This window comes from Ammodytes marinus (assembly GCF_949987685.1).
Source record: "Ammodytes marinus genome assembly, chromosome: 6".
Classification (NCBI taxonomy): domain Eukaryota; kingdom Metazoa; phylum Chordata; class Actinopteri; order Uranoscopiformes; family Ammodytidae; genus Ammodytes; species Ammodytes marinus.
The window spans coordinates 28,075,818-28,102,065 of record NC_137235.1 but is presented as its reverse complement, the minus strand read 5'-3'; the positions used below and the strand labels follow the sequence as shown (position 1 = coordinate 28,102,065).

Genomic DNA, 26,248 nt, shown 5'->3' with positions numbered 1-26,248 from the left:
CGTTTAGAGCCGTCTATTCGGGGGGGAAACTGGACTGGCCTGTTTTTATTTCTTTAAACCAATCACAATCATCTACGGCGGGGCTAACCCCGGGAAGCAGCCAATGGAGGCGTAGCGTTGTTTGCCGACGCCAGCGCTCAATAGACGCTGGCGGAAGTGGTCAAGCCAGACTACTCTAGAGAGTCACCTAGACAGGACTTGTCATACATCTTAAAGGTGTAGTAGTTTGTAGAAATGATATCCATTTTTTTTCTTAACAAAAGACTTGTTAGAAATGAAATGGAATATAATATTTTAATGTTTTAATAAGTGTATAATCGCTTTAAAATAAAAGTTTACGTTTATTTTTTTACTTTAGAAGCCTTTTATATCTACACAAGAGCAGGGCGCGCCACCATGTTGCACCGCCGTGTATCGACACTAGCACAGGACGGACAAACTTAAAGGTGAAGTAAGTGGTTTATTTATGTTGATATAAGTGTAAAATCGCTCTTTATTCATACAGTGATCACTTACATAATGTGCCCGTTTCATAAAGCTGATCTCTCAGTCAGCTGCTTTGCAAGTAATCGGCTAATACACTTATTATAGTATCCCGAAATTTTTATCCAATCAGAAGAAAGAACTCTCCAAACCGACATGTGTCTCACTCATATATAGTATATACACTCCATGGTCTCACTGCCGGTGCACGCCAGAGCAACAGATGGGTGAATGTGTATGCGCCTACAATGGCGGAGCAGGTAAAAATCCTTCCTAATGTCTGTTTTGATGGTTTTTATCATGTTTTATCACACTCATGGATCTGAGATGATGCTAGATAACTTGCTGCTTGAAGACCGCAGTGCATTAATGTGGTGAGGTAGGGACGAGCGAGGGGACTGCTAACTGCAGTAACTGACAGGAAGTTAGCTAAAAGAACCATTCCGCTTACAGCACCTTTAACAACCTTACAATTTTTTTTACAGTTTACAGGTTTTAAGTGGGTGTCCTTGTGAATTTCACCTATTGGAAGAAGAAGAAGAGGTACTACAGAATAAATGACTAATTACACTGTAGCTTTTATAATATTAGCACAGACCAGGCTGGTTATGTCAGAAGGTTACACAATCAGAACCTATTAAGTGCAGAAACATGTCATATTGTTAAATCTGTACAAAAATAATCATTTTGAGTAAGCTTGCAGTTTCCATCCATATGCTGTCTTGTGCAGAGCTAAATTTACCATCTGTTGGCTGCAGCTTGATATTTAAAGTACAGATGTGAGAGTGGTAATAAGAAAACGAAAAGGCATATTTCCCATTCAGGGATTTATACAAATGTGTTTCCTCTCGAACCTTGTTCAGACTGACGCACACTACTGCTTCATATGTTTGTCTCTGAAATTAAAGACATTGTAAAGATTCCAGATTCAACAAGCAGGTAGATGTGTTTTTTATAAAGGAGTGCAATGGCAGATCCATTCATGTATGAAAAGGGACACATGATATGAGTGAACACATGCAGCATCCTAAACATAGAATGTTGGATGATTCAATCAAGCAGTCCGGAACAAAACCCATATGAAAGGTGTGACTTAAAAAAACAATTCGGCAGAGCCTACGATCCTGTATTTTCTAAAGTAGAATACAAGATTCTTGTGCAAATTAGGTTGACTTGATGAGTGAACTGCGTTTGTAAATGTATCAAATTAACGTGTGTTCATTTTTTTTTCAGATGAATACCTGTCTCTGTCAGGGGAGTGAAAGTTGCTGTCTGGTCTGAGACAAGTGGTGCTGGCACTCCTCACTCTGTCCAACGACGGCTGCAGGTCACTGCACCGCCACAACATGGCAGCAGAGAGAGAATAGAAGGACAGGAAGAAATGGAGAGAGAGAGAAAGAGGGACAAGATGTACAAGGACAGGGGATGCAAGCGGAGGAGTCAGTGAGAAGAGATTGTGAATAACGTGAGAGACCAACAAAAAGGGGGATGAGTAGGAGGTAGACAAAATGCATTCCAATCCAGGGAAAACAAAAATAAAACGGGGTTAAGTTAAGAAATAGAGGCAGAGCGGAGATAGCGGAAAGGAGGGAGAGACAAAGAGAGAATAAGGAAGGCCGTCAGACAGTGCAGTAACATGTAATGGCTCTGATGCTGTATCTCCATTTATCATAGCCAGTCATTCCTCGCGGCCATACACTGTGAGACCACTCAGATGGAAGGTTGGTGAGTTGCCATGGGAACCAAGTCTACGTGGGAAAGGGGACTGCTTGTAAGTGTGTGTGTATGTGTGTGCGTGTGTGTGTGTGTGTGTGTGTGTGTGTTTGTCTGCACTTGTGTACCTATCTAACAGTGAACTTCAGTATTGTAACACATTCACCAACAGGGGACCACCAAGCACACAGCGGACATTGTTCTGTGGGTCATTCTTCCATGTGAGCATGTTAAAAACATGTCTAAAACCCTGTGGAGAATTCTTTCAGCTTTTGTTCAAGAGGGGACCCGAAGGTACAAATGTTTAGTCCATTTTCGGGCCGATAGTCCACTGTTGGTAATGAAGGAATGTAGCCTATATGTGTGTGTGTGTGTGTGTGTGTGTGTGTGTGTGTGTGTGTGTGTGTGTGTGTGTGTGTGTGTGTGTGTGTGTGTGTGTGTGTGTGTGTGTGTGTGTGTGTCTGTGTGTGTGTGTGTGTGTGTGTGTGTGTGTGTGTGTGTGTCTGTGTGTGTGTGTCTTGAGGATTGAAGAGGAGAGGAGCAGCCAGTGTTCACATTTACTCTGGGCTGCATACGCTCACAGCTGAGCGCTTGTCACGTCATGCCGCTCTGTGACACTGACAACAGATGGTTGGCTTTGTGCCATTGCATGACATTGCACATAATGTTTCCAGGCCAAATGCTTCACATGGTCGGCAACAAGGGCTTAAGAGTTTAGTGTTTATTTAATGATCTGCCAGTATATGCTTAAGCCTCTGGCCCTCTGCTATGCGTTGTCACCGGTAAAAAGGAGAAAGAGAAGGTTGCTGGTGGGGAAGGAGGGCGAGGGGGGGGAGATGTGGTGTGAAGGACTGGGTGTGCTCTTACCTAACTGTGACCTCATCAGTGAACCTGAGCACTCGGTGTGTGAGGATGCTACGAGGCATGGTGCTAGCCCCCTCCTGCCCTACGGCCGGCTTGTTCTTTAGGCATGCAGGGAGGGTGGAGCTGTACACCAGAGGCCGCGTGTAAAAGAAGGCAAACAAAAGAAAATAGCAAAAAATCACACATGCGACAGAAATAAGCAGGGGTACAATAAGTTGAAGGGGGAAGAAAAACACAAGCATGAAACTCAGCAGGCGTCTTACAGGTGACACGGCAGGCAAAAACTGTTTTTTTCAAGCACTGGTCAAAGAGATTTGTGTCTATTATGCTTCCATTGCATGCCTTCTTTCATATGGCTATAAATGAAAGGTCCAAATTGAACAGTGAGGTGATTATTTTGCTTAACCTTATCTGTTTGCTTCTGTATATTTCTCCTTAACAACCATCAGCCATTATCTCAACATAATTTTTTTTTTACTCTGAACCTAAAACTCAACTTCTAAAGCAGTTAGATTAACAAACCTTCACATACTCATTCTTAGCACTATTCTGAGGGTTATTACAGAAGGATTTGTCCATATATTTTTAATTGTCTAGTTTACGATAAATGTTGCTGAAAATGCCTTTTTACGTTCTGTACATTCATGCATAGTTAGTTAGATATTGCCAAATGTCTGAAATAGTTGTAATTCACAAAAAATAAATGTTGATTAAAGTATTCAACTGCCAAATATTCATGATGATATCTTTAAATTACCGATTTTACCTTATTCATCTGCAGTGTTTTCGCATTATTGTACAACATAAGATCTTTCCTGTTTCCCCAAATCACCTCCCAGTTTAGTGTAAAAGTTGTAGGGTTCCCTAATACGATTGGATAGCCTTAGATTAGAAATGTATGCGAGTGACACACAACACACAGCTAATCACTAAACAAATGCATGACATGAACCGCATCCTGTCTGCTATCGTCAAGTGAGGAATTCATTATGTAAGAGAAGAGAGATGGTTCCTCCTGCTCTTTCCTCTGGATTGACCCCACTCACATATATGGGGAGATTACATGTAATTCTGATTATGTAACACAATCTACAGATGTAAAGCCGCAGAGGAGGCATGTGGCGGGGAAAACCCAGCTACAGCAGATCTGTCAAATGTATAGGAGGGCTGTGAAAAGGATTAGAGCAGAACAGAGAGAAATGGAGGATATTGTTTATAAAGGACGTGGGTGTGTGCGGAGGTTATGTGAGCCGGTGCAGTAAATATGACTGGTAATAATGTGAAAGTGAGCGCTACATACGAATATGAACTGATGTGATGTCTGGTACAATGTATGATGCCAGGATCAACATCTGACAAACACGTTAAAGGACAGTTTCTCATTTCATTCTTTACATTATACTGAATATTTCAAAATGATTTTAGAAGTTTTAGACTCACTTTTAGGAATTATTTCTACAGTGTATTTCCACTGAGAAGTACAGTTAAGTATGGTCGGGAACACATTTATTTGCATTTCCCCCATCAGAGGTTGGGAAGGGTACCAAAATAAGCGTACCGTGTTGTTAATACTTTTGTCACCCTTTCATTGGGGCGTGTGTTTACTGTGTAACAGTCTTCCTCTTTATTGACTTTACACGGTGTCTTCTTGCTGCCATGACATCATGAAAGTTACGTAGATTCCATGGCCACTTCTGTTCAACTGGCTTTTAAAAATCATCCATGCTCTGGCCCCGTCTATCGCCGTCCGGCATCAACCCCGCCTACCAAGTATGGGTACTACAGTCCGCAGTGGAAATGCAAGCCAGATCTAGGGTTACCGTTCCGTACCAAACTGCACCAAACTGAACTGTAGCCTAGTGCTAAGTGGAGACAGTAGTGTTACATTCCCGTAAAAATGTTTAGGAAACTTGCTGGAGATACATTTGTTAAAAAAGTTTAAGCAGAGCAATCCTAAACGTAATTCCCAAATATGGGTCGAACTCCGGAAACTCTAGATCTTACACTTTCTATTATTCAAGTATAGTATAATGCTACTTCTTATCCCCTATGTTACCCAAACACCCCACGTTAGTAACCTGGGTTTTTCTGTTATAATAAATCATCTGTAGTCTCCATCCCTGATGACATCATTTGACGTTATTTTCTCAGACCTGAAAAAGCTCCTCCAGAGACACAGGAGACATTATATTTTACAAGCTGTGTATATTCCCCACGCCAGGTCAATTGACATTAACATGTTTAATTTGGTGAAATGCCTTTTAAACAACTGACAGTCTACAGCCATGCTAGTAGCTCTTTGAGGCTACACATACACACAATGGTGCTTCTATCCATGCCCTTTTCAGCATGACATCATGCTAACAGTAGGATTTATACTCTAGGAACCTTAGGGGACCTGTGAATCCATTTACATTTTGCTCAGATTTTTCAGTCCAGACCAAAGCTTAGGACAAACCAACTGACCTAGAATGAGTTGGTTTAATTAGAGCAATGCCACCAGCCTGCCTAGTGTTTCAATAATCCTCGTTGTTGTGTTCTTAAGCCACTCAACATCCCAGACTTGAGATTCAGCTATCAATAAAAGGGAATGACAAATTCCTATTATTATTTTCGCAGTGATTTGCTTATTGCTTGTGCTTGTGAACACATCACTTTATCAAAATACAGTGGGCAGAGCTCCCTTAAAGAAATAGTTAAACATTTTACTGGTAGTTAACAAGTAGCATTAGCCTGCGTCCGCCGACAGTCAAAACATAAACTGTACAACATCACTGCAAAAAAATATAGAGCACAACATTACATGGTAAATGAAGTCCCAACAAGCACACAGGACTGTTTAGTGATGTTGTAAAGTGTATCTTCTCACTGTCGGCGGATGCAGGCTGATGCTTCCCATTGACTACCAGTATTTGAGCTAAGCTAACCAGCGATGAGCGACCTTTGCACTTTCTTCTTTACCATTGCACACAGAGTCAAAGGAATGGTTTCTGTCACCTTATCTTGAACCTGAAAGTGATGCAACAAGCTTATAAGAAACCAATGTGAACTATTCCTTTAGCTGAGCAGATGAATGTCCTCAACTGCTTCTGATGGAAGTTATGTTAAGTATATGTGAGGTGTAGTTAATGGTCCACAACAGATATGAGCAACAGTATGGTCCTTTAAATGTGGGGTATGCATTGTCCGGAGAAGGCTTCTTTATATGTTATACTAAATATAAACAATATTTGACGCCCAGAGCCCAGACAGTCTGCATCCCCTAAGAGCTGGGTGTGGCTTGCCCGAGCTATCGCTTTTAGATAGCTGTTTATGTAGCCTCAGCTGTGTATGAACACCTGACTATTTTCAGTGTGCACACACTTAGGAGAGGTTGTAGATGGTGAGTAGATATTAGATGATTTTGACAAAAAGTGTTTCGATGACAATGACTGGGTATGCCTCCAAAGTTTCGCATAATATAAAAGGAAAGGCAACACACACCACTTGGTTAACGAAAGCAACAACATGGCAAAGCAACTTGGCACACACTCTGAACAAAGCAAACACAAGCAAGCACAGCAGTCTGGGAAACATATGGGAAAGTATTTGCATTAGGAGAACACTGCCACAACTAAATGACCCACCAACTGACCACAAATGACTCCGGAGGAGGAGGCTAGACAGGTATACAGAGAGGGGTATGCACCACTGCCTTTCACTCTCAATGCTTACCTGTAAATGTCTTTATTGATACCGTTTACTAACAGGGGCATTTTGGGGGGGAGTGTGTTGCTGTGTCTACCTATGCCCCTGGTTGTATGGGTGGAGAGATCATGCACGTAAAGCAAGAGAAGGGGGGAAAAGTAGAACAAATACAGCTGCTGTGAGTGAACACAACAAATGCAACAAAATAAATTAATCAAAAGAGCTTTGCCTTCTCTGAGGTCAGCCACTGACAGGTCGCTAATCCCCTCACACAATGATCAGTGTGTTGTGTGTGTGTGTGTGTGTGTGTGTGTGTGTGTGTGTGTGTGTGTGTGTGTGTATGTGTGTGTGTGTGTGTGTGTGTGTGCGCGCGCGCGCGCGCGTGTGTGTGTGTGTGCGCGCGCGTGTGTGTGTGTGTGTGTGTGCGTGTATGCGTGTGTGTATGAGACAGATGTGGTGATAGACAATAGTCAGACATGAAAATTATGAGTGTGCTACAACTACTTGAACCTGATGTGACACACTTGTCTTCATGCAGTTGCAAAAATGCAGACATACACTCTACACTATCTATAGTCCATTCAAGATTATCAGCAAATCGCTTGCATTGAAAGTATCAACATTGAGTGTGTTAAGATGGGGTAGTTAAAGTATAGTGAGGATGGAAATGAGGATAAAATGGCATATTTTACAGAAAAAATAAAATGAATAAAGCTGAATGGTTGTTGTCTCTTTTTTTTCCTTTTTTTTGTTACCTGTTTGTGTGCAGGCACTCGGCACTCCCGCCCCGGATAGACTTGTGCATCTCCAGGACCTCACTGTCATTGCCATGACGATGGGTGAACAAATGAGAAACAACCCGAGAAAACACAACACAAGAGGATGGCAACTCAGACAGGCAAAGTGAAGGTATGAATGAGAGAAACCAGGAAATCATAATTCTGAGATTTCAATTAGGTCTGCATTCAGCGGTACAGAATGATATAACAAACTTGTATGTCGGCAATGACTAGTTAGTAGGATTAGTAGAAAATTAATTATTATTAACCACTGATTTACCCTTTATAAAATAGAAATATTAGTCAGGGCTCCATTAGTACATTTTGAAAGTGTATTTTTCTGCATCATTGCTGAATGACACACTAGGAGCAACCCAACATGTCTGCATCTTGTTCTATAACATATCCATTTTAATTTATTAATTATATATTATATTATATTTTATATATTATATGCATCATTTTAGTTGACTTTAAACAGTCAAAAGTGCATCCCATCCCATCCCATAGCGTGATGATCCCCGCAGAGCCCAGTAAAGGTTACCTGTCCTCTGAGTACTCGTAGTCCGAGTCACCGGAGCGCTGGTGCTCCAGGTGGGAGTCTTGGTAGCGGGAAGGGGAGGCGGAGTGATGGCGGTTCTGGTGGATCTCATCCAGACTTCTGATGAAAATCAAAAATTTCCAGTGAATTTTTTATTTTTTTTGGAATATCAATCTAATCTTATATCATCTGGAATGTCAATAGTAAGTAACTCCGAGCATTAAACATGTCCAATCAGACATGTTCGGTCTATTCTGACAATTTATTAAAGGTCACATATAATGTTAATTTTCAGAGTTCAAAATTGTAATTTGGGTGACTAGAAACTGCTTTCATGGAGTAGTGTCCAAAAAAAACCTTTAGAGTTCTCACAATGCCATTGCTAAGTCACGTCTTTTTTAGCCTGTGTCTGAAATGCTCCGTTTTAGAGACTCTCTTAAAAGGGTTAATATGTATTGATCTTGCTTTCAAACTTCACCAAATGACATAATCAATGTTTTATACTATCTCAAGTTGTGTACTTTTAAACACATCACAAATGTTCCCATCCATTTTGAAAATCTGAAAAATTATTAATTTTAATGAATTAAGGCAATACAAAACACATAAAGTATGATGATTGAACTTTTTTAGTTTCTAATGCCTTGACATACTTTATAATCTGGTATGAATAACCAAGACTTTACAGGGATATATTCTCTTTGACTAACAATGACATCATTAAAAGTCAGCAACATGGATGGTTATCAACAATATTGATGGAATAGAATTACAACCCACTGACAGTTGGCCAGGTGATTGTGTCAGGTGGTGCTGACCTTTGCATGGGCACGTAGGCGGGCCGTGAGCGCGCCCTGCAGGTGTCCTCTCTGTGAGGGGACACTGAACGGGAGCGGTGCTGGACGGCCCGCTGCTGCTCAGGGACAGCCAGTGTGCTGCCTCGCTCTCTCTCCCTGGAGTTACGCTCGGCACCTGTACTCACACATACGCGTGGATAGACACACACACACACACACACACACATGGATAGAAACAGACAAACACACACACACACATATCCAAGCATTAGTTAGTTGTATGTCCTTTGATAGGGATTGCTCCAGTTGCTACCGACTACTACCACAGATGCCATTCTCTTTCAGACTGTAGAACATCACACCAGGATGTTTTACAGGGCAAATGAGCAGCTAGCAGCAGGGTTAGCTGCTCATGTGGGCTAGCCTGAGTAGCTGACTGTTTCTGCAATGTCTTGTTCTAACCTGCATGGAGTGCCAGGAATTGTATTGGCTTCATTTTCTCGCTACATAAGATGTGACGTAGAGGTGCAGAGTGGAAGAAATACATTTGTGGGTCCTAGAAGAACATTTTGAACAACATGGGGTTATTTGATTAATTAAGTCAAGGCATAAGCCGGTGTACATAAAAACTACTACTCCTAAAATCCCATTTGGTGCCATACATCAAACTTAAGATGCTGTAAGGCACATCAAGCTGAAAGTCTAGCTTATGCTTTTTAGAAAACTGGCAACACAATATGCAGCTAAAATTAACTCTATTTTGGAGTCAGCAACTCTGGTTTGATTATGCTTCAGCTCAGATTTACACCTCTGACTGGCGTCTTCTCCATAGCAACTATAGCTGAGGCTCTCGTGTGAATTGTAGTATTTAGATTTAAAGCCATTTGCCATGGCAAACCAAACAATTTCTTAATACAATTACATTCTGTAACTTAAGCAATGATTGCATTATACCATTTCTGGGTTGAAGAGCATTAAAGGACAAAGAGAAAAGGTGGAACCAATAGTTCTTCCCACTCCACAACTCTACTGTGCATTTATCTTCTTTAAGAATCACATTAATCATAGAACATAGAATACTATAGCGTAGTGTACACATTTTTCTAGATGTGCATAGTTAGTGCGCAAGGTCACAATGTGTGCTCAGTGTAAGGAATAAGAATAAAAGGAGCTAAGTGAGTCAGTCAGAGATTGTGTACACTTTCTAACATTCTTAATGTAGCTGACCTATTGTGGCAAACAATACCCAGCATGAACAATAATAGGTATGACTATTTAAGCCACAGCAGAAACAGTCAAACAGCAAAGCAGTTGTAGTGTCTCTATTGGCTTCTAGTGTGTACATGTTCAGTGTCCTTTCAGTGAAGTATGCAACTTCCGGTTCCGGACAAGAAGCATGCAGGAGGAGAGTGGCAGTGAACAACCATAGCTCTACAGTCTAACATGCACTCAGTGCTTCTGTGTGTGTTCTACGGCCCAGCAGAGGAGGAGAAACGCTTCACCGTAGCCTCACTGGAGTACTATACTACAAAGGGTCTACACTACAATTCAGAAATATTAGCAGTCCAGTAGCCATATATGATGAATTGCAAAAGTAAGTGTTGCCTTTTTGTGGATATAGCAAAGATGAATTACTTAATTTTTGTGGTATTTCGTTCTGAAACTCAAAGCGGAGCCCAAAAAAGTGTCTGGTAGGTTTGGTAGAAACGTTTTGGAAGGAGGATGCAAAGGAAAACGCTCTCTCACTCCAGTGCTGGACAACCACAGGCTAATACAAGGGAATGCTCAGTAACCATGCCCCCCACCCACCTTTATTCACTACCAACAAACCATCATCAAACTCTGTATCAATGATGCGATGGGACCCTGCACACACGCACACGCACGCACACGCACACGCACACACACACACACACACACACACACACACACACACACACACACATAGAGGACAGGGAAAGGTTGAGAGGTTCTGTTGTCAGTGTCCCACACTGGGAGACGCAAGAAAGAAAGCTCAGTAAAAGGAAAAAGGGTTAGCAACCACGCATTCACACACACACACACTGTTGGCTCACAAAACAGGGGTTAAATCACACGTTCAAACAGAAATATTTATGTACACATAGCCCGTAAAAAAAAAAATAGCGTATATGGGTCGGACATACTCTGTAGTTTCTTGCTGGGGCTGTCTGCATGGACATGTCTGCGTGGCAGGTAAGGGGAGGGCTGGGGCAGGGGGATAGAGGACACATCGTGGGCCTGCAGTTTGTACCAGTGAGGAATATCATCCAGCAGGGCCGTCTCCAACTCTATCAGGATCTTGAGAGAAAGACATTAAACACATCAACCCATAGATCCATAAAAGCAAAATTAAACTTATTAAAGAAAAAAGGCTCTATCTGCAAAATAAACTAATATTATAATAGTAAATGGTGTAGAGACATGTCTGCCACACCTCTCCCATGAAGTCACTCTCCTCCTCCTGTACCCGGGGCTGGTCCCACACTGTGATCTCCAGCATGCGTTCTCTGAAGTCCCTCCGGTGAACGTGGGAATATAAGAAGGTCTGGTTCCATTTAGGCTCAGCACTCTTCTTCACTGTTTTAGTCCTCCGTTTACTCTTATCACTGGGACAAAAACATGGTGGACACACACAGAGTTTAGATTGCACTGGGATAGCATTTTTATGAACATTTTACTTCTTTTTCTTTATCCAAGATGGCAGCACGTTAGGTTGCATGTGAGTTTGTCTATGTCTGTTTACATTTGTTTTGCGCAATTTTGTTTGGCATCAACTTCTATTAAAAACCGGTACTCCTTTATAAGAACAAGGCCGGGCGATGGCAAATTGAAAGAGTGTTGAATATTTCAAAATTCTTTCATTCTGCAAAGATATATATTCATTTGATTATTCCTTATGGCTTGTGTGAGGATGTTTTCGTGATGCAGTGTTATTACTGTTGGACCATGCTTTTGTATGACGGAGTGTTAGTGGAAAAGATTAATCATTTCCTTATTTATATGCTATAACTTCCAAAGATGCTCCAGGTTCCTCATGTTAATGGCAGGGTAAATTAGGATATTTCTCCTCTAAAATAACACACTAAAAATACAACTTCGTCATCATATAATTACGACTTCCTCTTGTAAAATGACGACGTTATTCTAATACCTTTACAACTCTTCATGTTATGACCACTTTACAACTGTATTCTAATAGAATTACAACTTTCTCATCGTAATATTACGACATAACTCTTGTTATATTTAACTATGACTTTTGTTCTCGTTAAAAAAATACAACTTTAATCTTCTTTTTGTTTTTTGTTTTCAACCTGGCCCTAAAACTATGACATACAAAATTTAAAAAAACAAAATTAAATAGAAGGAGCTGACCTCCGATCAGGCAGGAAGTACATCTTGACATAGGGGTTGCGAGGTCGTCCGTCGAGGCGGGGCGGCAGGTCTATGGCTTGAAGGACGTTGACGATCAACTGATGGCCCACTTTGTCGTACCACAGCTTCACCTGTTAGAATGGGTGAGAGAGGCAAGTTCACACAGTATCAGTATCAGACAGACAGGTACTGTATATCTATAGACATGATCCAATACACACTACATCTGTCCCTGGCTGTTTTCGAAATGGCCTTCTAACGTTCTCCCTCCTACATTCTCAACATGTTTTTACTACATATCGTCTAGTTAACGATCGATTGTGTACACGAGGTTTCGTCGGACCGTTTACACTGAAGTATACAGAAGCAATAAAGAATTTAAAAAAAAACTTCTGTGTGGTTTGAAAAGACGCAATGTATTGTGGGGCGGTTGAGTAGGAAGAGTGACCTATCGATCCATACACAAAATCTTCCCGGAAGTAAGTACATTTCTCGCCTACACAAACTCGCATACACAACCACAACATACTCAAATTGACGTTAAAATGAGTATGAGTAGGACGTTAGAAGGGCTTTTCGAACACAGCCACTGTCTCTTTAAGAATACTCACAGAGAGCTGTCCAGGCAGCACCATAGGAAGGTCTCGCAGGGTCCCGGGGCTGGTAGGGGACATCACTGATATAGAGGGACGCTCCATCTTTTGAGACTCAAAAGAACTGGAGCCAGCTGTGGAAGATAATGTTGTTATGAACCACTGAAGAAAAACATTTGAATAAGATCCAATTTTGAGGCGAGACTTCAAATGTTCCACAATCATTCTAAGCACTATTCTGAAGGTTATTACAGAAGAGCTTTGATCATATGTTGTTAATTGTCTGATTTGTGATACATTAAGACCTCGAAATAGTACATTTTTGATTAATAAAATCAGACACTAATATGTTGTAAAAATTAAGTATAGATTTTTAACTCTGGCTTTACCCAACATCTAGATCTTTGGCTTTAAAGTGATGAAAAGTTACACAGAGTTAGTTAGATATTGCCACATTCCATATTTATTCAAATATATATTACTAATCTACTTGATCATAACAGTAGTACGCCTAATGGTAAAAAAATAAACAGAGCTAATGTAGGTGCTCACATAAACACTTACTAGATTCTAGAGGAGGGTGGGATGACTCTGGGATTCTGGGGATGTCTCTGTAAAATGAAAGTGAGTCAGTTTAACTTTCCAACTACAGATGTACTGTGTACAGGCCATGCATACAGATACTTGCAATGTAAGGGCACAGTCAGGACCTAAGTTTGCATTCATCCTCAAAAAATGAATGGGTGAGAGACTTAGGTCAAATATTGATTGCATAGTAGAAGAAGAGCAAGCAGCAGTCAATGAAAAATACATGTACGTATTAATGGTGGGTAGTAGAGGAGAAAAGGATAGCTGGATAAAGGGTTTTTTTATCTGTCGGATCTCAGGATTTCAGGGAAGACATGAGGGGCAAGGGGCTCCACCCATTAAATCAACACTACTTACTGATATGCTCTATACACTTTTCTCAAGAAGTTTTTGGACATAATTCGGTGGATAGAGCTTTTAGATAAAGGAAGGAGACATATCAAAGAGCGTCTGTCAGATAAAAACACTGGAATCATCACTCCAAGTACTTTGAATGAATCGTCACATTAATAATAAAACTATGTTAATCTTACCCAATGGGTCTTGATACAACTATTTCCACTTGAGGCTCAGCCTTAGATTCGAGGATAATGTTGTACACTTCTTTCTTAGTTGCACCCGGCAACGACTTCCCATTCCACTGCAGCACCTCGTCACCTGGAACAAAGATGGCCGACATACACCATGATGAACCATTACATTTGACTAGGAGAAGCCAAGTATTAGAACAGAATTATACATCAATTCTTCCCCGTTTTGGTGTCTTTTAAAAAAAAGTATAAAACAGTTTTTTGAACATAAATGTGGAAAATGAATGGCGCCTAATGACTTCTGAAAGCTAACAATTTTCTAGCAACAATTCATGCTAATGGCTAAACTGCTTCACTTGGAAAGTGGAAGCTAACGTTGGCCCTGATGATACTTTCTGTTTATGTTATTTCAACACTATCAGAGTCAATTGCACTTATTCTAAAGAAGGGGTGTCTGGCATTAAATGTCCCTCTTTAATGTGCCTAGATGTGGTGACAGTGAATGACCAGACTGTAACAGCCAACACATGATTCAAGTCATGGCACAAGGAGTGAGTGCTCAGATCCTATCTGTGTCCACCCCTCAACAGCTATATAGTTTACTCCATGTGTGTCTGTTGGAAATGAAAATTTTCAAAGATAGAGTCAGCTATCATTGAGAAAGCTTGTTGTCAAAATCGCTTTTTGTCAAAATCAATTAATATTTCCTCAAAATCCGCTACCTTTCCTTACCGTGTGTGCAATAAAAATGAATGTAGTTTTAATTCACAGCCTAGGCTATAGCTAACAGGTATGTAAACAAAGGGTATGTAAACAAAGGTGGTCAACAATAGCTAAAAACATGCCAGTTTAAAGAATAAAAAATGTAGGTGATCAAAAACAAACATTGAAGGATATAATCTACATACTGTTTTCTCAGCAAAAACAAATGGCAGTTTGACATTACAAATGTACTGAGTCTAGTAAAGATAAAAGTAGAGATGCTGCTGCACACTAAACCCGCTTCGCACCTGCTCGTAGGTGTCCCACCACATCTGCCAGGCTGCCTTTCTTTACTTTGGTGATGAAGGCCCCAAGTCTCCCCGTCTCTGTCATCTTCCCTCCTACCACCTGCACACAAAGGAGAGGGCACTATTTAACACGCTGTCATGGAATCCTCTTCACCTTTCAAAGATTTAAAGATTCAAAAGGCTTTATTTGTAAGACGCTCATACAGTATGAGCAGTGAAATGTAGGTGTGGCAGACTCCGTGTTGCTGTGCACAAAAAGAAATATACAATAGAATAAAATAGAATATGATATATTAAAGTAAAAAATAAAATACAATACAATAAAAGTTTTAACAGAATATACATAGTATATATATATATATATACATAGTATATATATATATATATATATATACAAGAAAGGTAAAGTGTTAATGTTACTGCAAATATTTACATTTTCACAAGTGGTTAAAATGAGGATTATTATAATTAGATACATTTAAAACTACATGAACAGGAATCAGATAGGTGAAGTGTTTGTTAAACAGTAAACTTTGACAGTAGTTAGCTAAACATCACTTCTTGGACAGTTTGACAGACAGATTATTTATAACTACTTGATATCCAGGTCTGAGTATGTGAGTATGTGTGTGTGTGTGTGTGTGTGTGTGTGTGTGTGTGTGTGTGTGTGTGTGTGTGTGTGTGTGTGTGATTCCCTGCTTACTTTGAGGCCGAGGAGGGAGCCAGCTTCGCGGGGCATGGCCGACCTCTTGCTTAGCGTGATGCGTCCGATGAGGTGGTCTCCCTCTTTGGAAGGCTGCCATGTTACTGGATGCTGCAGGCAAGAAAGTAATGAGTGAGGGTTATGAGGCATTGTGACAGAGGGCAGAGAGAAAGCAGGATGAGGTGTGATAATGTAACTATCTATAGGCTCTGATGGACAGGTACACTCCGGTAATGTATGTAGCTACACATTATTATTTTATTCTATGTGTATTATTGCATTTAGGCGAGACATACAGTAGCCGGCAAAAACATTGTTTTTTCAAGCACTGGTTAATTTTGAAATTGTTGGCTATTTTGCTTCAATAACATGTTGTCTTCTATACCAATCAAAATAAAAGGTCCAAAATGTACATTTATTTTACTAAACGTTGTCTGTTTGTGTCTGTATAATTCTCCTATGCAACCATCTTTAACGACCACTGTCTCAACATTATTCTTTTTTTCAAACACACCTTGTAAAGCACTCACGTCAATTTAACCCTTTATAATCATTCTTTGCATTATTCTGTTAAATACGTAATTATTTGTTCATATTTTGTTAATTGTCTGATCTATGATACATTTATTTCTTAAAAATGCATTTTTAGGATCTGTATTTTTGATTTTCTTACTCTGGCTTCATCCAACCTCTAGCTTTTTGTTTTGATGCAAATGAACACCTAATTAATCCATGATTGACACATTTGCATATTTATTCAAACGTTTGATGAAGAAATTGTAATACAAAAAAAATATTATATTACAGGGTAAAATATTACTATTTGAAGTAAATAGCTGGCCAAGTTTCACGATGATATCTATAAATTAAAAATAGTAAACTATTCTACTGCAGTGTCTCGCCTTAAGAATTTGTGTGTGTCTGTTTTGCATGTGAGGTACTGCAGGTATGTATTCAAGGGCAGCACATTAATACTGTGAACACTGTCATGACGGGCTGAAACTTACATGCCACACTGTAGGGTCCAGAGAATGACAGTCCCAGTCACCTGCACGGAGAAAGAGAAAGAGGGCGCAAATAAGTTACATGGTCCCTGTCGGTGTACCCAAGAGAAATGCATATACAGTACAGGATCATTTACATCACACTCTAAGGTTGCAATACCAGGTATGAGAGACTGGGAAAAAATATGCTTAAAATGAAATATTGTCAAGTTAGGTTGGAGGGTATGATGGTAAATACCGTACGGTGGTAGAAATGTTTCTACCGCTACAGATTTGGCAAAACAGTTTATACCATTGAGTAACCTTTTCTACCACTTAAAGATGAAGCATGCAAAGCCAAAAGATGTGTGACACATCATCCACAAGATGAAATACATCTTACACATGGCACACTGGCCATTTTCATAAACATAGCTATAGGAAAACCGGAACGTAACCCCCTTCTGGCAAGAACTGTATGGACTATCTACACCTCGACAAATCGATCTCAATAACTTTGCAAACTTTATAATTCATATTTTTCCACATTTTCCCTTTTTCCAAAAACCTTCCTTTCATTTTGATGGGGGATAGAGGGTAGTGCGGGGTTGGTGTGTGTTTTAATTGTTTGCTTGATGAAATAAGAAGTTAACCCTTCCCTAATTTTATGTACGGAGCCCCTTGTTGTACATATAAATATAATCCTTCAGGACATTGAGGCTCCTTACATGTTAGGCTATCCCTTTTAGAATATACCTCATAGCCATTCATTTCATGCTATAGGTGGAAAAAACCACAAAGACATAACAGTTATACAGCACTGAGAGAAGCCAGTAAAACAAATATCATCACACAACCACAGCTAAAAAAAAACTTCATTCATAATCAAACTGATTCACTATGCTCCATGTCGGCCGGTCCAAAACTATTGGCAGGGTCTGGACCAGGGACAAAGGCACCAGTGACTCTGTGAGTGTCCCAGCTCTCATTAACACTGACAGATGGTCGGCCCCAGTAGAAAGAACTAACTGGCCCAGGCTTCACACCCAGAGATTCATGGCCACTTTCCCACCACAGGAATAAACCAACAGCAAGATGACATCGGATGGGGATTTAAAAAGACTTTCTTCAGTTTCGAGGTATAAGTGAAATGTTTTAGGCACGTAGTGGGATCAATGATTCGATTGAAGTTTGCCGCAAAATGGAGTAGGGAAGGAGAGACTAGAGCTAGAATTGTATGGGGGAAATATATACAACAAATACACTGCTGTATGTCAGATAAAATTATTGTGATATTTAATGGGAAAGAAATGACAGGTGAGCCGATAAGAGCACGCTGATGATCAGAAAATATATATATTTTTCTAAATGAATCAAAAATCTGAGCAGACAGGACTCCAGTGCTGCTAATCTGACAGTCCACCGAGAATTCTTGAGAGGATAAATGCTGACTCCACAGTTTGAACTGCTGAGTAAAGGCTTTTCAGTTTGGGAGGATGAACAGATTACAAAATCTAGGCTGCTCTTCTAACTGATGCTAAATCAAAGCATGAGCTCATTGCAGGTATTACATTAGCATACTATTGTTCTTGATAAACAGTGTGTGTGTGTGTGCATGTTAGTATTGCAGAACAGCACAATACATTCATAAAAATACGTAGATCAATATAATATCTGACTGAGATGACTGAGTTTACTTTAAATCTGTATTTTATCCACACAACTGTATTCCACCTTCCGTTCTATTGGAATATGACATTATCTAAACGACCCATTTGGTGCCATAACCATTGAGCTGACCCCTGAGGTATCCTCAAATCACCAAACAAACAATTTGTTATGTGAATGTCATAAAAACAAAAAAGTTTTACCGCAATTAAAAGGCTTGTGCCAGGAGAATATGTGTGCTTTTAAAAAAGTGTTTCTTATATAAATCCCGGACCAGCCCCTGAGAATGAATAAATGATGACCTCAACATGACTATCACACTAAGAATATACTGTATGTGACTGCAGTAAACCACTGTACTGTAGGCCTGCAAGACATTGACTTTGGACAGCTGACTTCACCCACCCGCTGCTCTGCCATTGACATATTCTCTCGTGCTGCGGTGAGTGTTGTGTTGATCACACTAGATGTCACCTCAGTGAGAGTTTAGTGAAAATGTTATGGTAGCATTGAACAGACGGTAATAGGTTGTAGCATATACATTTATATTGGGTTGAAAATCGAGAATTTATTGAGTAAAATTGGTATTGTAAGGCTGATTTTATTTTGAAAAACACTGATAATTACTACAAACCCACTAGATAAACATAACAAGAGCTGGCAAATACCAGAGATGAGCAGCAGCTTTGGCACGTTCCAATGTATTCACAGCCACTTGGCAATGTGTGATGCACAATTTCTTTCTGTACTGTTTTCTGCTTACCTATATAAACCTTTATGTAACTTTGTGCGTTCATGTGACCAATGGAAATAATGTACTTTTAAATAAAAACTTTGTTTTGTTTGTGCCTATGGTGAGGAAAATAGAGACAAATACAAGCTACTATTGTTTCATCATTTTGATTACATGCAACTGTATTCTACTGTACTGCTAATATTGCATTTGTACACTCATGTGGCATAATGGTAGCATAGCGGCCACATTTATTTTGAAAGAATCTCACAGTTGTAGAAAACATACTGTAGCACTTTTTACCTTAATGACAAGGTAAAAAGCCTTGCAGCGTTTCTTTAATAATGTAATCAAAACTGATTTTGCTGATCCCGCAAAATAATTTCAACTTTCAGCGCTTGCATAATTGAGACAACAGAAGAAGAGAAATACAAATCAAATCATACTCACTAGATATGAGAATTTGACCGTTTTATCTAATTCCCCTCTACACTGATGTTCTACATCGTGGAAAACACAACACATCCTCCAGGAAGTCAACAGACCACAACAATCAAAATGGATGAGCAGTTAGTTTTTTTCTCAACTGTAAAAGTTTCCCTCTTTATTGCTAAGGCTTTCTGAACGAACATATACACAAACTATACAGCAAAACCATTTTATATTCATGCTTATTCTCTGGGGAGTTTTGATTGAATTATTTTTAATATAAGAGCATTTTATAAAGACACACACACATACCCACACACAAAAACATTCCATCACTCCTTGCTCCCTGCTTCTATTTTACTTTAAACTATGAGTCAAAAGTGTCAATAAACTCTCAGACGACTCGATACACATGTATGTATTGGGTGGGATGCAGAATATTGGGCAGAATGGTAAACTAAAATCTAAACACTTTTAACAGTAATCCTGCTAAGAGGATTCTAGAAACATACTGCTTTCAACTGCTTTGTGCATGGAAATGACATGACATCTTCAACTTACTGTATACATCCTGTTTGTTTTGATGTGAGCGTTGGAAAGAAAAAAGCCTGTAATCCGAGCTGTGAGCACGCATTGCCTCAATGCTTTCGTTTAGCATTCAGTCCCCTTATTTTACGACTTTGGCATTTCTAATGACAAATATAGGTCACAGAATATTGCACAGGTCTAGAGGATCTTCATTGTTTTGGATAATGTCCTATTTATACTGTTGGTTCAAGGAAAAATAATTAATAAATGAATACTTCACTGTAAATATAGTACTGTAGTTCTGGGGGCTGTCCATGCTATAATGTAATAACCTTATGATGATCACTGGTGGGAATTGAGCCACTAAGCTTTTTATGTTTATCACTAAATCAGTGATCATAATGCAGTTTAATGTGCAAACGGTCCAATCTACTGTCTACTAAAATCTCATCTACCCGATTTATAGCTTGAAGCAAATTAAAGGGGGAGTCTGCGATTCTGGAGAATGCTTGTCTAGTTTGTGTATTAACACCAGCTTTATTTTCAGTGCACACACAGTACAGACAGGTTGTGGATTGTGAGGAGATATTGACAGATTTTTACAAAAAAGAGATTGTTGACAACAAGCTATCTCCAGGATCGCTGACTCCACCTTTAAGCTCATGGTTACCTTTTAGACGGATCCAATATTTTATACAAAATTATATTCAACCAAAATTCCCTTACTATTGCTGTGCAAATATAATACAATTGGCCACATTGAGAAAAACTCATATTGATTCCAATGAACCACTGCAGAGGAAGAGGTGCATTACATTCCATAAAAAAAACGTAATGCATTGACGTAGGCTAACATGCTGCACTTTATCCTGCGAAACTGGCTGTCTGCCACTTATATAAGAGTAAAAGAAAACATCCTGTTTTTGAGTCCTAGCTAGCTAAAGAGTGTTTAAAACAGCTAATAACGTCCATCCACACCATACCCATTACCAGTCTCCGAGCTATAGTAATCTGGATTAAAACATCTGGAACAGGCCCATTCTGTGACTGGTGATAAAGATAAGCTGATAGAGCGCCCGGCTAACTCTACCTACCTACTGCCTGCTTGAACTTAAGACGCTTGCCCCCCCCCCCCCCCCCCATAGCTTATAAGACAGCCTGGTATCACTTGTCCAAGATCAGTGAACTGCAAAATACTTAAGTACCAAGAAAATCAACTGTAACCATGCAGCGTGATACCACACAGCCAGGGCTTGTTTTGTAGCTGGTATAGTCCATGGTTGGCTAGTGCAGCTGGCTCTTTGCGAAAGCATTACGTAGCATGCGAGCCACTGGCCTAAATCCACAAATCTGCCGGCCTAAATCACATGGACTCTCCAAATATATGAGGGCTGTGTGCTGAGAGCGGCAGGGTCTTAGCCACAGCACAGAGGTGTAGATGACACACACATGGATAGTATAATGCACTGTGTCCAGGGTGGCGCGTCATCCTAACACTGATGGTAGTATAGTTTGACGGTGCAAAATTAGAATGTGACGCCATTTGAGTGAGTTTACAAGCCAAAGTATCAGCTTCTTTGCAGATGATTCTATCTTTAACCCTTCTACCAAGGTTATGTTAGATGCTAAGAGAACGTTGCAATGGAGTTCCTATTTTATTCAGGGTAATTTAATCTTTACAACAATATCATTTTATCAATATAACAATTCTTTCCCCTTTTCTTTTAAAAATGTGTCCCATTATTGTTCCAGTCATTCAGTCGGGATCTGTGTACCTCTGGGAGTATCAGTTGCAGGTCAAGCTACAATTAGCCATCAAATCTATAGTATTAGTGCTGTGATTCTAATCCCAGCATAATACCCTTGGTGATACAGGCAAAGTCTGAGAGTGCTTTTAAAAATTATAATAAATAAATTGTATGTAGAGATCAAATGAAGGACCTTTACGATTGACAGAATCAGGATGAGCAGGTTAACAAGTTTTGTCGAGTAGAAAAGCTGAGACTTTAAAGGTGCACTATGCAGTTTCAGGTGAGGGGCATTTGTTTACATTTGCAGGTATGGCAATTAAAACATATTTACTTTCCATGTCATTCTTAGTATTAAATAATTCTATGATCATTAATCAAAATAAAATTATTTTCAGGTACGGCAGACTAGAAATATGTTTGAAACAAAACTGTTGGCCCTGCTGTTTAAGACACCAGACCTTTTAAGGTAGCTTTCGAACTTCAAACAATGTTCCAGGGATCCAATTTTCCTGTGAGAAAAGTTTGTTTATTCAATTATAAGAATATACCTCAGACAATTTTCACTTATCTGATTCACCCAAAGTTACATAGTGCACCTTTAATGTTAAAGCTTCAACAAATAAGAAAAAAATGGATGACAGCGAATAAGTTGCGAGTGCAAGTTTGGATATATTTAGCTTTGTAAGCTAGTTGGGTTAGCACATCTGTGTGACTGACCTTTCTCACTGACGCTTTCCATGTCCACGTCCTCACAGCTGGTGTACTCGGGCGTGGAGCCGCCCTCCTCCTCTGAGCTGCTGATGGACATCTGCCTCTTGTTGACTCCGCGCTTGCTCTTGTACGGCCGTGGAGGGGGCGGCCGCAGAGACTCCGACTGGTCCGAGCTCTGAGAGTCCTTCCTCAGCAGGCTGTCCCCACCCTTGTCCTTTGGCGTCCGTGTCGTACCGGGCTCCAGGCGCCCTTTGTTGGAACCCCAATCTGGAGGCACCTGTCCCCCAGGCTGGGGTCCCGGAGCTCCCACTGCAACCCCCACGGTCCTATCCACAGAGTAGGCTCGGTGGTTCTCTGAGACGGCCTTGCGGTCTCCCACACCACCCCCACCCCCACCTCCACCCCTCCTGGCCAGGCGGTTTTCAGGCACATTCCCGGCGTTGCCTCCTCCGCTCCCTTCACCGGGCCCCAGTCCCACCTCGTTGATGGCCAAGTCACTGTGTCGTCTCTCGTGGCGTACCTTGGACACCTTGGCGTGCATGCGCATCTCCTGCTCCTCCTTCTGTGGTTTGACAGGGTAGCGTGCCAGGTTGGGATCGCTCCGGTAACGGTTCTGGAACTCTTCCTCTCTACGCCGGCGTTCCCTCTGCTCCTCGTCCTCTGGGCGTCTCCGGTGGGATTCAGAGCGGTTCTCCTGCCCGTCCTGGTAGTCCTGAGATTGGATCTTCTCCAGCCTCCGTCGCTCTCCTCTTTCCCCAGGAGCCACTCGCTCCTCCAGGGAGGACTGGGAGGGCAACTTCCCAGCAGCTCTCCGGCCACTACCACCACCACCACCACCTCGCCCAAGGCCTCCCTTACCATTCTGTTCATGGAAGGAAACTGGCCTTTTCCTGTAGGAGAAAGGGATTCACGTTATGTCAAGTCAAGTCAAGTCAACTTTATTGTCAATTCTGCAATATGTGCCAGACATAAAGAGGGATTGAAACTACTTTACTCTTAATGACCCATGGTGCAATAAACTACAAGAAATAAAAAAAGATTATTAATTTATACAAATGAACCAATGTATTTTAGGTTGCCTATTGACAACTGCACAGGGGGACTGAAGGCCCAAGCTGCTCCTTTTCTGTACAGTGAATGAAAGGGGAATATCCAAAAATGTATAAACAAATAAACTAAACTAAAACTAAATACACGATATATACATTATTAATAGTGCAAATAGTAAAGCAAAACCAAGCGGTATGGAAAACTAAAGAATTGAAAATGTGTAACAGAAAGGATATAACAATGTGCAGATTATTAAATAAATAAGTGTAAAGGCCACTGATTTAAGTGACACAGTGACCCTGAGATGTTATTTAATAGAGTGACCAGTGTTCATCTAACCAACATGCAGTCACAGATATGAATGCAGGTGCATCTTTTGCCATTACACACCGGTCAGCAAAATGAAATGCTGTTATGTGAAAAAAGCTGAGAATAGTTTTTAGTACAGAAATGTCCTGTGCTGAGAACACTCCTTTTTCATATTTACAAAACCCTGGTCACTTTTTAAATGAACAAATGAATCCTTTTCCTAACCAACGTGAGACGTGTTTGCCTACCTAACTCTCCCAGTGACTGTAAACAAGGGGATTGAATCAACGATCTCTCAAGTATGCTCCTGGAGCAGTTTGGGGTTAAGTGCCTTGCTCAAGGACACAATGGTAGAGATGGTGGGCACCGTAGAAATAACACCAGCCACTAATAGTTTTACAAGTAACACCCTCCTGTCTGGTGCCGGGGGATCGAAACCACCTTTCCGCTTGTCTAGGCCATCCTACCTAAACAGTTTGTTTCAGTGTGTAACTTACTTTTCTCTTGGTGGTTCACTTTGGGAGCGGGAGCCGGGCATGGCGTCAGAGCCCTTGGCAGCAGTAACCCCGGCGGGTGAATGTGTGCCGTTGGGCGGCCCTGTGTTGGCGTTGTTGGTGCAGGAGGGTGGGGCTTGTGACCTGGAGCGGAGCAGCTTCCTGTCCTGCTGGGCCTCACCTCCCGTGGCTGGGTTGTCCAAGGAGGTGCCCAGGCTCCCAGGCCGCACCCCTGACCCCGAAAACCATTCTCCTGATTTGGTGAGAATCTCCTGTTGTTTACGGCAAAGGTTGCATACCCACATTACCTACAGGGGGAGGGGGGAGGGGTGTGTAAAAGGACAACAAGTGTTTGCAAAAGCTGGATCCATGAAGCATTAAAGAATAACATTAAAGGTGGATTCAGCCATTCTGGAGAACGCTTGTTGTCGAAATCACTTTTTTGTCTACATTAGTGAATATCTCCACTGGATCTGCTACCTGTCCGTATTGTGTGTCGCTGAACGTGCGTGTTGCTAGCTACGGTGGGTTTCAGCGCACACACAGTACAGATCGTGACCCGATAATCACTGATTTTGACAAAAAGTGATTTTGACAACAATGCATTCTGCAGAATCGCTGATGTACCTTTAAGTAAATGGAATACCAATCAAAAAGGTGGTTCGGCATGCATGTGACACAAAAATCTGAAGGGTTGTCAACATCTACAAATTCATCTTTTTGGACATAAAGCCTGGCACCTACAACAACAAATGTAAAGCTGCATTGTCAACTTTATGGGAGCAGATCCAGTTCAGTTTCTCCTAGACAAGTCTTATTGTCCTCTTGTCAACTTTCACTCACACACTTTATAGCGTCCTTCAGTTCACATTAAAGGTGGTAACTTGAAAAAATTACAACATCTTGGTATTCGCCGAACATGCTTTACCCTGATGATCTCACCTTTTGCTACAGATAATCAAATGTTAGTCTGCACCCAGATATAGATAGACTGTCATTTCAACCTGTCCATTGTTTGTAAGGATAGCTTGATAAAGGCTAAGATAAGTCCTATAAACAATCCCCTTAAGAAGTCAGCTTCATCCAACTTGTGATTCTATTACTGTGGGTTTCAAGACGTATAACATTGTTGTTACTCAATACAAAAGTGTATTAATTTTTTTAGATTGATCAGCAAACTATATTGATGATACTGTAACACTGTAGTGGAAGAAGATGAAGGAAAAGTGAAAGCTGAATAATATTGCACAGTATATGTATGTACTGTCTTATTTCCATCCTCTAAATCAAACACACAAGACAAGATCAAATACTCACAGGTAGCCATGGCTACTGAATATCACTTCACTTCGACAGCACAAAAACAGGGATGTATCTCCCTCCGTAAATGTATAATCCCAACGATTTATTTTTCAAAGAATAAATCCGAAAGCATAGAGAAAAAACACAGTCGTTCCCTTGTATTCCACCGCGGACTCTTGGCACAAAGTGAAATCAAAAACACCTCTGGAAACCTCTGGAAAAGCCCAAAATGTTACACTCCCTTGACAGCCTGTGGCATGGGACTGTTAGCAGTCGGTTTAGCAGTTAGCCTTCAGCGCAGCCAAAGCAAATTCATCATGGGCTGATTGAATCCTAGTTGGCGCATGTCCAGACTAATCTAAAGTAAATCAGCTGCCCGCACGGCCCACAGCTGTCGGACACAGCCACCCAGCCACCCACACACTACGGTCCCTTTCTCTCCCTCTCTCCCTCTCTCTCTCTCTCTCTCTCTCTCTCTCTCTCTCTCTCTCTCTCTCTCTCTCTCTCTCTCTCTCTGGCTTTCTCCAACTCTTTACCTCAGAGGAGGGGACACAGATTAGCAGTGACTAGTAATCCTTTCAGCTCCTCACCATTATTCAACTCTCA

General features: G+C 40.8%; 1 protein-coding gene across 3 annotated transcripts in view; it reads right to left on the bottom strand.

Moving 5' to 3' along the window:
• Window positions 1–26,248, bottom strand: part of rims1b (regulating synaptic membrane exocytosis 1b) — a gene marked incomplete at both ends in the record, with an annotated part of 74,508 nt that overhangs the window by 15,518 nt on the left and 32,742 nt on the right. For 2 of the 3 annotated variants that reach the window (XM_080028728.1, XM_080028726.1), the window contains 18 exons: window positions 1,725–1,814; window positions 3,064–3,183; window positions 6,775–6,852; window positions 7,503–7,565; window positions 8,071–8,187; window positions 8,886–9,039; window positions 10,674–10,730; window positions 11,030–11,183; window positions 11,320–11,491; window positions 12,261–12,391; window positions 12,872–12,987; window positions 13,418–13,464; window positions 13,975–14,098; window positions 14,982–15,081; window positions 15,685–15,795; window positions 16,692–16,732; window positions 22,494–23,377; window positions 24,344–24,648. In XM_080028728.1, coding sequence (XP_079884854.1) covers window positions 1,725–1,814; window positions 3,064–3,183; window positions 6,775–6,852; window positions 7,503–7,565; window positions 8,071–8,187; window positions 8,886–9,039; window positions 10,674–10,730; window positions 11,030–11,183; window positions 11,320–11,491; window positions 12,261–12,391; window positions 12,872–12,987; window positions 13,418–13,464; window positions 13,975–14,098; window positions 14,982–15,081; window positions 15,685–15,795; window positions 16,692–16,732; window positions 22,494–23,377; window positions 24,344–24,648 — 2,864 coding nt within the window. The remainder of the gene's footprint in view (window positions 1–1,724; window positions 1,815–3,063; window positions 3,184–6,774; window positions 6,853–7,502; window positions 7,566–8,070; window positions 8,188–8,885; window positions 9,040–10,673; window positions 10,731–11,029; window positions 11,184–11,319; window positions 11,492–12,260; window positions 12,392–12,871; window positions 12,988–13,417; window positions 13,465–13,974; window positions 14,099–14,981; window positions 15,082–15,684; window positions 15,796–16,691; window positions 16,733–22,493; window positions 23,378–24,343; window positions 24,649–26,248) is intronic. The other variant, XM_080028727.1, reaches the window with a different exon arrangement.